Below are 12,724 nucleotides of genomic sequence, written 5' to 3'. Positions count from 1 at the left end.
TGTATCCATAAGTACTAGTTGGCCGCCCTTCAAGATTGCAGATGGCAACAATAAACTCATTAATCGAATCATTTTGCACTGAGTTCTTGATGTAAGCTGCTGTTGATTTTTCAAACTCCTCCTGGAAGAGTTTAAATATAGGTGGTGTATAAACATTTGCTGCTTGCTGTAGTACCGGTGTGCCCTTCAATTTTAGCATCGGCAACTTTTTCCTAGCTTCATGTTCAGACTTTACTTCCTTCTCCCGCTTCTCTTGTACGGCTCTTTCAAAATGTTTGAAGAACCTCACTATGTCCAAATTAAATTTCAGATGCTGCTTAAGGTCTTTATTGAAGCTCTCACTGAGTTGTGTGCTTCGCATTCCCAATGTAAACACATCCTTCATGTAGCAATACGCCCACTTGTGTTTTAGTTTGTAAATGCCATCCAACCAGCTTCCATTCTTCACCTTAGATCGCATTGACTTGAAAACTTCTTCAAACTTCTCTTCCTTTTCATATAAATACATGCAGCGGTTGTATTCCTTCAAAATTGTTGTTGCTTCATCCTTCTTTTGATTTGAATCACTAGGAAGGTCCCCTTCTGTTGGTTCTTCATCCTCTTTTTCACCAGGATCACTAGGGAGGAACCCTTCTGTTGGTTCTTCAGCCTTATGCGAGCTTAAATGCTTTATTGCATTTTGACCCATATGCCAACAACACAAACCATGTATTGTATCAATAAACACCTCACCAACTGCCCTTCCCATTGCCGCATTTTGATCGGTAAAAATTGTTTTTGGATGCTTCTGATTATGTGCTGCTAGGAAAGTTTCAAATAACCACCTAAAAGAATCTAGTGTTTCATCATATAAGAGAGCTGCTCCAAAAACAACTATTTCTCGAAAATGATTAAATCCTACGAAAACTCCAAAAGGTCTGTACTCTTTGTTGGTAGAATATGTGGTATCAAATGTAATTACATCACCAAATAAAGCATAGTCTATCAACATCTTAGCATCAGCCCAAAATATATTAGTTATTTGTTCTTCACTATCTAGTTGAATAGCATGTTGAAAGGATGGATTGTCAACGACTTGTTGTTCAAAATACTTTAACAAACCTCCTGCTTCTCCATACTGCAAGCTACGTTGGCGCTTACTCCTCAAATAATTTTTCCGATCTTGCAGTGTGTACCCAAGATTGGACGCTCCACCAACAACTTCTCCGGAAAAGACATGCGCTGCCTTTGGTGCAATGCCAGCGTGATCTGCTGCTTCTATGTCCATGGCATCCACCGGACATACCTTTCGCTGAGATGGGATCAAGTGGATCATATCTGCCCGATACAAGATATGATTGTGCTCTGCCTCAAAGTCATGTACTCTATATTTGTTGGTACTTCTGTCTAGAAGAATTCCCATGCGTGCTTTACATCCTGTTCTTGTTTTAGCTGGCGAAGACTTGTATTGGCCCTCACGTTTATCTTTTGATCGATGACCTTCCTTTCCACATAAGAATCTTGTTGATGTCACAACTCCATCCTTATTCTTATTGCTGTAATGCTTTCTAGCATCAAATCCAGTTTTTCCTGCATAAGAAACCCAGAAAGTCCATGCTTCATCTGTTGTACTGAATTCCATACCTATCCTGGGAACCCAACTTACAGCCTGTCCATTGTTGTTGTTTGACTCCACATTGAGATTTCCCTGTTCATGTTTGTTGTTTGATTCCTCATTGAGATTTCCATTACCGTCTTCTGCTTGCATTAACGAATGTCACCAAAATCAGCAGAGAAGTATGTAGACCTCAAGGTCTGGGGAAGTATGCAGATCTGAAGGTTTGGGAAAGTATGCAGATCAAGGTTTGGGGAAGAATAAGAACACAGATCTGGTGGTTTGGGAAATATTGATGTTCTAGTTTTTGGTGGGAAAAAGCAATACGTGAAGTACTTTTGGTGGGAAAAAGCAATACGTGGAGTACTTTTGGTGGGAAAATGGGGCGACCAATTCTTTTTGGAGGGAACCATCAATTGGAAAAAAAAATTACCTCCAGATTAGTAGATAAATTAGAGTTTGTTATGACTTATTAAATCTGGGCCATAGAGGTAAAACAAGGGTCGGGATTCTCCCAACTCCATGCGGTGGAGTTGAGGCCAACTCCAGGGGATCCGGACCCGGACCCGGTTGCCGCTGGACGGATTTTGAGTAGGTCGTGAGTAGTTGAGCAACGCAACGAATTGGAATTGGTTGTTCTGTTTTGGTCTCTTCTAGTAGTATTTTTCTTGCATTCTTGTGGGTGGAGTATATTCTAGTCTGGCCCACTGCAATATCTGCGCGCCTTGCTTTCTCCAGTACGCCTGACAGCGAAATTTGCCTGCGTATTCATACTGAATTGACACCTTATGGTGAATGATAACAAATAGGTTTGTCAGTTAACTGAAAGCAATCAGATAATAGTTACTTCAGCAAGGAAAGTCAAGTACCCAATTGTTCACAAGAATTTTTAGAACTCCTCTGCGTAGAATTTTGATTAGGCCCCAAGGTTGCTTCATGTCAACGAATTGGTTGTCTTGATTTGGCTTCTTCTTTTTCCTGCATTCTTGTGGGGGGAGTCTGTGCGTCTTGTTTTCTCCGCTACCCCTGACAGCGAAATTTGACTGCATATTGCTACTGAATTGACAACTTATGGCGAATGATAACAAATAAGTTTGTTAATTAACTGAAAGCAAGCAGATAATAGTAACTTCAGCAAGGAATGTCAAGTATCCAGTTGACTACGAGAACGACCATAGTTGGTGCAATGGACTTAATTATTTTGGCGCCCTATGCTAAATCAAAAAATGCTAATAAACCTCTCGTGCCACAGTGGTTACACCCTTCTGAGAGATCCTCATCACAACAAGGGACTTGCATTTTCCGAGAAGGAGCGTGATGCGCACTACTTGCGTGGCCTTCTTCCTCCAGCAGTTGTTTCCCAGGAGCTCCAAGTATGTGTAACCATCACTAGCCAAGTTGAGCTGTAAATCATTCTGGTCTTCGTTTTCCAAATGGTACTCTCGGTGTGTATGCAGGTAAAGAAGATCATGCACGACCTTCGCCAGTACAAGGTCCCTTTGCAGCGCTATGTGGCCATGATGGACCTTCAGGTAGCCTGATTAGTCTTTTTGATTCTATATTCCACTGAACTATGTATTTGCTCATGTAAGAAGATTGACTATGCAACGTGGGGAATTCGTCCGTTGAAAATATGATAAAATACAACCAACCTTTATTGCAGTCAAAATGACTTACTGATTGCAACGCTGTTCGCAATTCTTTGTGATTTCAGGAGAGGAATGAGCGGCTTTTCTACAAGCTTTTAATTGATAACGTGGAGGAGCTGCTCCCTGTGGTTTATACACCAACTGTAGGTGAGGCCTGCCAGAAGTATGGGAGCATATTTAGGCGCCCACAGGGTCTGTATGTCAGCTTGAGAGACAAGTACGTTCACTCAGCTTTGACTGAACTTACAAGAGTTATCTGTTTTGTTTATTATTGGGGCTTAATTGAGGTGATTGTAGGGGGAAGGTCCTTGAAGTGCTAAGGAACTGGCCTGAGAGGAACATTCAAGTTATCGTTGTTACTGATGGTGAGCGCATTTTGGGGCTTGGAGATTTGGGTTGTCAGGTATGCTTGTCTAATTAGCTGCTTACTTCAGGAACTTTGCTTACATTTTGTTGGATTGATACCCTATAGGGCATGGGAATTCCTGTCGGCAAACTTTCTCTGTACACTGCCCTTGGAGGGGTTCGCCCGTCAGCTGTAAGCTTTCACATATTGTTGCTGTCTCCTTTAATGATCCCACATATTGCTACTAGCTAAAAAACAGTCAAATAATGTCAGTTTCTTAAATGTGAACTTTGCAGTGCTTGCCTATTACAATTGATGTTGGTACTAACAATGAGAAATTGCTTAACGACGAGTTCTACATCGGGATTCGGCAAAGACGTGCCACCGGGGAGGTATGGAGATCTACAAGCTTTGCTTGGAGGAATCAAGTCATAACCAACACTTAGGTCTGATCTGCACTTATCCTTGATTGCAGGAGTATCATGAGCTCATGGAAGAGTTCATGGATGCTGTTAAGCATATATACGGTGAAAAGGTTCTCATCCAGGTCAGTTCAGACACCCAGTAATTTTCTTTGTTATATAGTGCTCATTTTGATTTGTTATTAAAAATAGTGAGCCTGAATCTTCCTTTTGCCAGTTTGAAGACTTCGCCAATCACAATGCGTTTGATTTGCTTGCAAAATATAGCAAGAGTCATCTTGTTTTCAATGATGATATCCAGGTGTGTAACTGTTTGTTTGTTCATAGAGATTTTGTGTGCAAAAATGATGACGTCATGAAAAGAAGTTAGTTCATTTTGTTGAACTAAAGAGGATAAAGGGTACCTAACATTGGCCCACTTGCATCTATAATCGTTCATGCCGAAGTTTTCAGTTTTATCAGATGCTGTCCATATTGTATTATTCAGTATTGCATTCAGTTTGTTGTCTTCACGTATTGATATGAAATGTGTTGATTGCAGGGAACAGCATCTGTGGTCCTTGCAGGCCTGCTATCTTCCCTGAAGGTCGTCGGTGGAACCCTAGCAGAGCACACATATTTGTTCCTTGGTGCTGGCGAGGTCAGTGAAAATTTCTCAGTGTAATTTTTGCAGAACTGTTAAAACATGATGCGTTGTCTGGAACACATATGATGGTACATTCTCTGGAACAATATGATGATGCATTTCACTGCAGGCTGGAACCGGTATTGCAGAACTCATTGCTCTTGAGATTTCAAAACAGGTAACTAACTTCAATCTTTCAAAATGTCAGTGTTGTGCATACAGTTTTAATGGTGGTGCTAATACATGCTGATATTGATCAATTTATAGACAAATGCTCCAATAGAAGAGTGCCGCAAAAAGATTTGGCTGGTGGATTCAAAGGTATGGAGCCAAAGAATAGTTTTTAGCACAATACTTTGAATGCTGTAGCTAGCTGCCTGACACAATATTACTCTGTTACATATTTAGGGTTTGATCGTCAACTCCAGAAAAGATTCCCTTCAGCCATTCAAAAAATCTTGGGCACACGAGCATGAACCTTTGACAACCTTGTTAGACGCAGTTGAGGTATTCATTATTTACGCACATTTAAGAATTCAGTTCAATTAGTGGTGATGTTTTTTTCCGGAAATTGTTCTGTTAACGCTGTATCTTACTAAAGTTGGTGTATTATTTCTCAGTCCATCAAACCTACAGTGCTGATTGGAACTTCTGGAGTTGGCAGGACTTTCACAAAAGAAGTTATTGAGGCCATGGCTTCTTTCAATGAGGTATTTTGAACTTTGAACATTATTATTGGTGTTCAAGTTTTAACTTCCTGGAACCAGTGAGATGGTTGAATAACTTCTGATCTTTAAAATTATATCTAAACGTAGAGACCTATCATTTTCTCATTGTCAAATCCAACATCGCACTCTGAATGTACTGCTGAAGAAGCATATAACTGGACCCAGGTGAGTTTCTCAACGAATCACTGTGATATCCTATTTGAAATGCAACAAAGATTAATGAAAGATGTTCCATGTATGGTCTTATACAATTTTTCCAAAATAAGTTTCCTCTAGTATTCATGTATCGCCATAGCTGGTGTTTCATAATTGGCACAATAAGAACTTCACTAAAACATGCAAATGCATCTCCATATTTGCAGGGTCGTGCAGTGTTTGCCAGCGGTAGTCCGTTTGATCCTGTGGAGTACAATGGAAAGACTTATGTGCCTGGCCAGGTATGATTTTACTCTCTTCCAACGGAAATAAATATTGCTGGTCCAAAAGCTTGCTTATTCGCAAAGCAGAAGTTCCTCAAATCTAATTCTTTTGTCTACCCACAACAGTCAAACAATGCTTACATTTTCCCTGGATTTGGCCTTGGTGTTGTCATCTCTGGAGCAACCCGTGTACATGAGGACATGCTTCTTGCTGCATGTAAGTAACTTCAAAGGGAACTGCTGAATATGTTATCCATGAAGCCCTGCCATTCCCCTAACTATCCTACGCTTTAAACGATATTCACATTATGGGATGTTGACGAGTTGTCATTCCTTTGAACAGCGGAAACACTAGCTGAACAGGCCACCCAGGAGAACTTTAACAAAGGATCAATCTTCCCACCCTTCACGAACATCAGAAAGATATCTGCCCAAATCGCTGCTAGCGTGGCTGCAAAGGCCTATGAGCTCGGTATGTTCTTCTGACACCTGAACTCTTTCAGGTCCCTTGGAAAAACCTGGGTTTGAACTTTGGAAACTGACATTGCCCAACTTTTTCTGCAGGCTTGGCGACTCGCCTGCCACGCCCTAGAGATCTGGAGAAATATGCTGAGAGTTGCATGTACACTCCCATCTACCGCAGCTACCGGTAGTCCAGCGGAGGTCAATTTTGCAGTAATAAAAGATATCGCAGGACCTGCGATGCTGTTGTTGTTTGTTGCTGTTGTTCCCGCTGCTGCTGCTGGACATTGTATCTGTCTATACATATATGCCATGACTGTTGTAACGCTATGGAAGGAAGTCTAGTGAACCGTCTCTCATGTGTGCCAACGTTTGCTATTCTTGTCACTTGAGTATAAAGAAATGCTCTCTGGCCGCTGACCCACCCAGTCCCCTCTTCCTACCCAAACTCCTCTCTTCCTTACCATTTTTTGTGTGTGTCTGCACACAGAACCAGATTGAGAGAGAGGGAGAACGAGAGAGAGCTGTGGCTGCGGACACTGAACTGTAGTTGGGGCTACATGGTGTGAACTCCAGCGAGGAATAGGGAGAGCGGCTGATCAGGGAGTGGTGGGCTGGCAGAGGCGGTGGCTGGGGGCAGGGTGTCGGGTGAGGTGGTTGTTCCAGCACACCAGCCATGGGTGGCACTAGCAGGCAGAGGGGTGACGGAGTGAGGAAGGAAGACGGAGGCGATGAGAGACATGACGCTTTTGTTGATGTCGGAAAACACAGATGGCTCTCACGGCAGTATGGCCAATGCACATATAATATCATTGAACAAGAATTTTAAGACATATGATATATTGGAGAATAAGTGTAGAGCGTGCATATGTCAATAACATCATGTATGGTGGAACCAGAATTTGGAATTCGAACCAAGGAAATAGACATAGCTGACAATACCGTTTAAAAAACAATGCTTTACACCTTAGTATACACCGGTATACAAACTTAATATCAAGCTATGACAACAAAAAATAACAGTGTGCACATGTCTTTAGTAAATGAGCGGGTATGTCTAGCCATGAATCTATCTTAGTGCTTCAAGTGTTTCTTCAGATTTCTTGTCCTTGGTATCCCCCTTCTGTTTTTGGTCCGCTTGCCAGTATGGCCCAAGCGCGTAGAACTCTGCAATGACTTCAAGCGGCATGCCTCTTGTTTCTGGCACTCTCATATACACAAATAACATGGCCAAAATGCAAACGATCGCATATAACCCGAAAACACCAGTAAAGCCGAGAGAGCTCATCATTAGAGGAAGGGTGTATGTAACAATGATATCACTTATCCAAAATGTGAGGCTGCATATAGCAGAGCAAATGGCTCGGACTCTGGCAGGGAAGATTTCCGAACAAAAAATGTTGGGTATTGGACCAAATCCCATCACAAATATGCAAAAGTATACGATGACACTTGTTGTTGAAAGGGCAGCATGTAATCCAACACTCAAGTCCACAATGTTGACGACAATCAAAACAAGTAGCGCTAGTACCAAGATCGGTATGGTGACAAGAAGCAGCTTCCTAGACATGATAAGAAAGAGTAGATATCACATTTGATATATATTTGATTTGTATAAAAAGATATGCACGTAGTCCAACGTTAAATGATACTCCATCCATTCCTTCTTACAAGGTGTATTAGTTTTCTGAAAAGTCAAACTATAATATCTTGGTGAATTTTATAGAAAAAACTATCAACCTCCGTAACACCAAATTGACATCATTAGAACTATCGTGAAATATATTTTCATATTTTATTTATTTAGTATTATAGGCATCGGTAGTTTTTTATAAACTAGTGTAGTTTGACTTTTCAGAAAAGTAATACCTTATAACAAGGAAAGGAGCGAGTACTGATAGGTTTATAATGACAGAAAAAATATACCTTCTGCCCGCTCGATCAATGAGCCACATTGCAATACCAATAAAGGGAAGCATCAATAATGTCGTAAGGGCACTCATAAGAATAGATGCAGAAGTTGAACTGAGACCAATACTGGAAATAAGAACCCCAACACCAGCTTGGTCAAGTATCTGTGGAGTATAATACAGAATGCCGTTGATTCCAGCAAACTGCATAGAAGAACCAACTAAGAAAGTTATAACATATTTATCCAAAGTAACCTTTTTTTTTCTTATTTATTCATGTCTCATTTGACTCTTATATAATGTGTGAAACTAATTCTATAAAAAATGGTCGAGTCGCAAATAATATAGTCCACACATTCACGATCCTAGGAAGAAGTCATCTTACCTGCTGAAGTAACTGTATTCCAACACCCGCTATCAATGCACGCTTTACTCCAGGTTCTAATAGATTACCCCATTTTGTGCCTTTCAAGTTTTTCTCCGACGAGTGAAGATCAATGTTCTGACTTCCAAACTGATCTTTGTGAAAAACGGACTTATTAACCAAAGCAGTAGCTTGTGTGAATTTGCAATCTGTTGAATTATCCAAACTGGATTTCTTTTCTGGGTTTGGCACACCTTCATGCAAGTATACTCGGTCCATACAATCTTGTACTTGTCCATTTGAAAACACATCAGAAGATTTCCATGCTAGTTGCCAACCTCCACCAATATAGCCACTTTTCCGAGAAGGAAGCAAACCTCTTCTTCTGTGCGTTGTAACCAATTCACTTCTTTCTTTGCCTATTGAACCATCAATCAGTGGATCATTGATATTCTCCTCCATATCATCTCTTTCATGTTCTGGTTCATCCTCTGTGGTTCCTTTTTGATTCTCCTCATCCCACATAGTTGCACATTGTTGTTCTACTTCACCAAACATATTGCATCCCTGCCAGTGTATAAACATAGAGAGTGTCTATGAGGTAAATGTTCTGTTGAATTAGAAAATATGTAAATAAAATGCATGTCACATAAACAAGTGATTCTCGATAGCCGAACATGATTATTGTTAGAAATATATTTAGTACAAAATAAAGTAAACCATGTCCCATGAGATGCATACGGAAAACTTCCAATCATACCTATTCTAAAGATAAGTAAAACGTAAAACAAAATTATCACGGATTCATGCTAATAATTGAAAAAAAGGCAAAACCTTGCAATAAACATTGATGCTCCAATGTTAACAAAAAATGATAAGATAAAAGGTAATGGAAACGCTACATTACCTCAAGGGAACTCTCATGTACACTCCCAATAAGGCTAACAAGTGGATCAAAAAAGGATGCTCCATGACTAGTGAAAGAACTAACAATATTTTCATCTGTGGTTTCCTTAATCATATAGGCAACACGAGGTAAATCTTCTTGAAGGACATACAGTTCAGAGTCTTCTCCATTTAAAACCATTGTATCATTTACAATTTCCTTCGGTCTAACTTTGTACTCTTGTAAACACGGAGCCTGATCAATTTTTGTGCCTTCAATAAGACTCGCAATTTCACCTATCCAAAAAGATAAGAATATCAATATTCATTTAACGCTAATATTTAGCAGTACAATAACGAGAGAAGGGAGAAATGAAACTGAAATTTCAGTGTGATTTTTGTCATACCTGAGACATCTTGCCTTCTTCGTAGTCTTTGTAAAACTTTCTTTGCTTCATCGACCCTTCCTTGCCTCACAAGCCAACTTGGAGACTCGGGCAAATAGAAAATGATTAAGGCTGAATATATCATTGATGGTATCGATTGTATCCCAAGCATGATTCTCCAGTCAACCTTAGGCATTAGGGACATCCAAAACACCATACAATAGGATAATAACATCCCTAAAGAACCACTTAACTGAGGGAATGTATTTAATTTTCCTCTTATCTCTGAAGGGGCAATCTCTGAGATATATATTGGGACAAGTGTGACTGCCAAACCAATACTGAACCCCATAATAAGCCTCGTGAGTAGTAACATGTAAACTTGTTGAGACCAAAATATAACCATCATCGCAGTAATAAAGGATAATACTGCCGAGACTAATAGCATCATCCGCCTACCAAATGCATCAGCCAACATCCCTGAGATTGTTGTGATCATTGTCGCACCAAAAAGTGCCATGGCCATGATAGCTCCCTCAACCATTGGCATGCTCTGCAAGTTGAACTCCTCCTTTATGTAGAGCATAGAACCTAGCAAAGTCATGCAACATATGTCAAACTAGGAAACATAATTTGAATACAGTTGTACTTAGTACCATTTATCAATATAAACATGATTCAATAAATGTCATGAATAATATTACGAAGAACCTAAAATTTTGGAAAGCTAACAGTGGAGATGTACTTTTCTCTGAAAAGATTTAATATGCAGTTTAGGACAAGATTTCAGTGTATGAATTATACAACTATCAGTTTGTGTAGTCACTCATTTTTTTTAATATGCAGTAGGTACGCAAGCAGTTACAAAAAAAATCAACACGATGATATTTGAAAATATTAGTACATTAATAATAGATTGCAGCCGCATCTAATTCTATTTTTGGTACTTTTCCTCCTATCTACAATAAATATCATTGATTTAATACAAAATTATACCAAACTAACGACACTTAATATGGATCGGAGGGAGTATATATGTGTAGTCTAATAGTAGGCTATATAGGACTTGCATCAGAGACTTTTTACCACATGAATTCTGTTGCATAAACAAGCAGGAAAATACCCTTTTACAATTCGTATTTAAGGCATGAAGAAAGGAATCTTTCCGTAATAAAATGCCTGTTATGCTTGAGATGGGTCATGCCACCGATTTTTAATATGGACACAAAGATCTGTGTGTTAATTAAACGATGCAGACACACAGCCACGTCGGAGTGTATGTACTGCACGTTTGCATGTACAGTTAGTTCCTATCATGCAGGTAGTGTACCTTTACCAGTTCCATTCAGTGATTAAGCATGTTGTTGTTTTTTTTATTTAGACCTTGTTTGGTATTAGAGTTTTTTGGAGATTAGTAGGAATAATTCTCACAGGGATTGGGTGAAACCTCTACCTTGATCCAATCCTCACGTCACTAGGTAGAGATAGAGTATCAGTGATTGAGAAAATTACACCAAAATTTGGAGAAAAGTAGGAATTAAACTAGCTCAATGATCTAGTACGAAACATGGTTTTAGGAGAAGTGAGGATTTGGGGTTTTGTGGGATTTCCACGGATTCCCACAAAAACTTTAGTACCAAACAATGCCTTAGCGGGGAGTTGAGGGTGATTGTTACTCTGCTATCTCTTGAGAGTCCTGCCTCCCATCCAAATTTGTTGATCCAAATTTTTTTTCAAAATAAGTGAACCTGCACATTAAAGTGCGTCTAGCTATATGCAAATTTGACCAAATCTGTATCAACTAATCTGGAACGGAGGGATAACTCATATTCCGATTGATTGAAATGTAACAACGTCACCCAGATATATTCATTATTCTAGAAAAACACTCCTAAATTTATATCCGGCTTTGCTAATATATAATGTTCGTCACCCTTGCATGTTGGTATGTCAAAGGTGTGCATATATCTACACCCATGTGATCAATTGAGAGATTAACTATACGCACGAGAGAGGAAGATTCTAACATGGGCTAGACAGATTGGTGAATCGTGGTAATGCAAACCTTATGGTAGCAACCCATCCGACTAGCTACAAGTATAAAAGTATATTATAGGAACAAAGAAGCAGGAGATTTTATCTTTACCAGCGATACTCGCATTGTCCCACCCCTGAAGTAAGTTGCCGATGGATGCCACCAATCCAAAGAGCACTGCCCCATCGATGTGGGCAAAATCAGGCAGCATCGTGCGCCATACTGCAGCCATCGAGAAGGAAACAAAGGACAACTCGTCAATTTCAGCCAATCTTACATTACTCCAGCGATCACACGAAGACACTGAACAATGTCAAGTACGTGAGATCAGTACGAAACCTGATCCGTTCCATGACTTACCGCGTTTATAGGCCGACAGACTAAAGCCTGAAGATCCATGGCGCGATGGAGTAGCGTTGGCCGGTGGAACACTGGCGAGGCCATCGGTCAACGGAGCGGCCAAGTCATCCATATTGAAGACGAAAGACGAGGTTGGCTGCTCGCCGATGAGTACCGCGCCCAGGGCCGGCTCTATATTTTGCGGACCCTAGAGCGTAGTTCACAATTGGGCCCCAGGGATAATATGTATATATGTCATATATCAAAATTTACACACATATGTGTCTACTTATACTTGTAAAATATGAAAAAATAACATCTAACCACACATGTATTGATGTATAGTATGAAATAATTGCTAAACACTTAGGTAATGTCATATTACGATAGAAAGACTAAAAGAGTAGCAAAATATAGTATACCCTCAAATAAGAACCAAATTTCTATGAGATGCATGAATAATATGTAAACCGCCTAATGCTTTTCTGTTTAGCAGAGTCAATCAACGAGACAAAAGACTGAAAGTCATTATCAGATCATGGATTCATGGACGGTGGTAC

General features: G+C 39.9%; 2 protein-coding genes across 2 annotated transcripts in view; one reads left to right on the top strand and one right to left on the bottom strand.

The window, feature by feature from the left end:
• The window catches only part of LOC127341531 (NADP-dependent malic enzyme, chloroplastic), a 40,402-nt gene extending 33,803 nt beyond the window's left edge, over positions 1 to 6,599 (top strand). The window contains exons 3-20 of the mRNA XM_051367397.2: positions 2,847 to 2,967; positions 3,052 to 3,126; positions 3,309 to 3,460; positions 3,541 to 3,646; positions 3,716 to 3,781; positions 3,886 to 3,981; positions 4,065 to 4,136; positions 4,229 to 4,312; positions 4,553 to 4,651; positions 4,767 to 4,814; positions 4,904 to 4,957; positions 5,045 to 5,143; positions 5,257 to 5,346; positions 5,452 to 5,529; positions 5,727 to 5,801; positions 5,910 to 6,000; positions 6,127 to 6,255; positions 6,348 to 6,599. Of these exons, the coding sequence (XP_051223357.1) occupies positions 2,847 to 2,967; positions 3,052 to 3,126; positions 3,309 to 3,460; positions 3,541 to 3,646; positions 3,716 to 3,781; positions 3,886 to 3,981; positions 4,065 to 4,136; positions 4,229 to 4,312; positions 4,553 to 4,651; positions 4,767 to 4,814; positions 4,904 to 4,957; positions 5,045 to 5,143; positions 5,257 to 5,346; positions 5,452 to 5,529; positions 5,727 to 5,801; positions 5,910 to 6,000; positions 6,127 to 6,255; positions 6,348 to 6,436 (1,624 nt within the window). The 3' untranslated portion in view covers positions 6,437 to 6,599. The remainder of the gene's footprint in view (positions 1 to 2,846; positions 2,968 to 3,051; positions 3,127 to 3,308; positions 3,461 to 3,540; positions 3,647 to 3,715; positions 3,782 to 3,885; positions 3,982 to 4,064; positions 4,137 to 4,228; positions 4,313 to 4,552; positions 4,652 to 4,766; positions 4,815 to 4,903; positions 4,958 to 5,044; positions 5,144 to 5,256; positions 5,347 to 5,451; positions 5,530 to 5,726; positions 5,802 to 5,909; positions 6,001 to 6,126; positions 6,256 to 6,347) is intronic.
• Positions 6,600 to 7,257: 658 nt separating this feature from the next.
• On the bottom strand, positions 7,258 to 12,511 carry LOC127338212 (monosaccharide-sensing protein 2-like). The gene is made up of 8 exons (XM_051364427.2): positions 12,186 to 12,511; positions 11,937 to 12,047; positions 9,978 to 10,381; positions 9,812 to 9,896; positions 9,427 to 9,701; positions 8,541 to 9,086; positions 8,172 to 8,359; positions 7,258 to 7,807 (listed from the first exon to the last, which is right to left on the bottom strand). The coding sequence occupies exons 1-8, from the start codon at positions 12,295 to 12,297 to the stop codon at positions 7,315 to 7,317; spliced, it is 2,214 nt and encodes a 737-aa protein (XP_051220387.1). The 5' UTR covers positions 12,298 to 12,511; the 3' UTR covers positions 7,258 to 7,314.
• Positions 12,512 to 12,724: the final 213 nt, after the last annotated feature.

Source organism: Lolium perenne, chromosome 3 (assembly GCF_019359855.2).
Source record: "Lolium perenne isolate Kyuss_39 chromosome 3, Kyuss_2.0, whole genome shotgun sequence".
Classification (NCBI taxonomy): Eukaryota; Viridiplantae; Streptophyta; class Magnoliopsida; order Poales; family Poaceae; genus Lolium; species Lolium perenne.
Note: the sequence above shows the minus strand (reverse complement) of the source record. Positions and strands in the feature narration are given on the sequence as shown.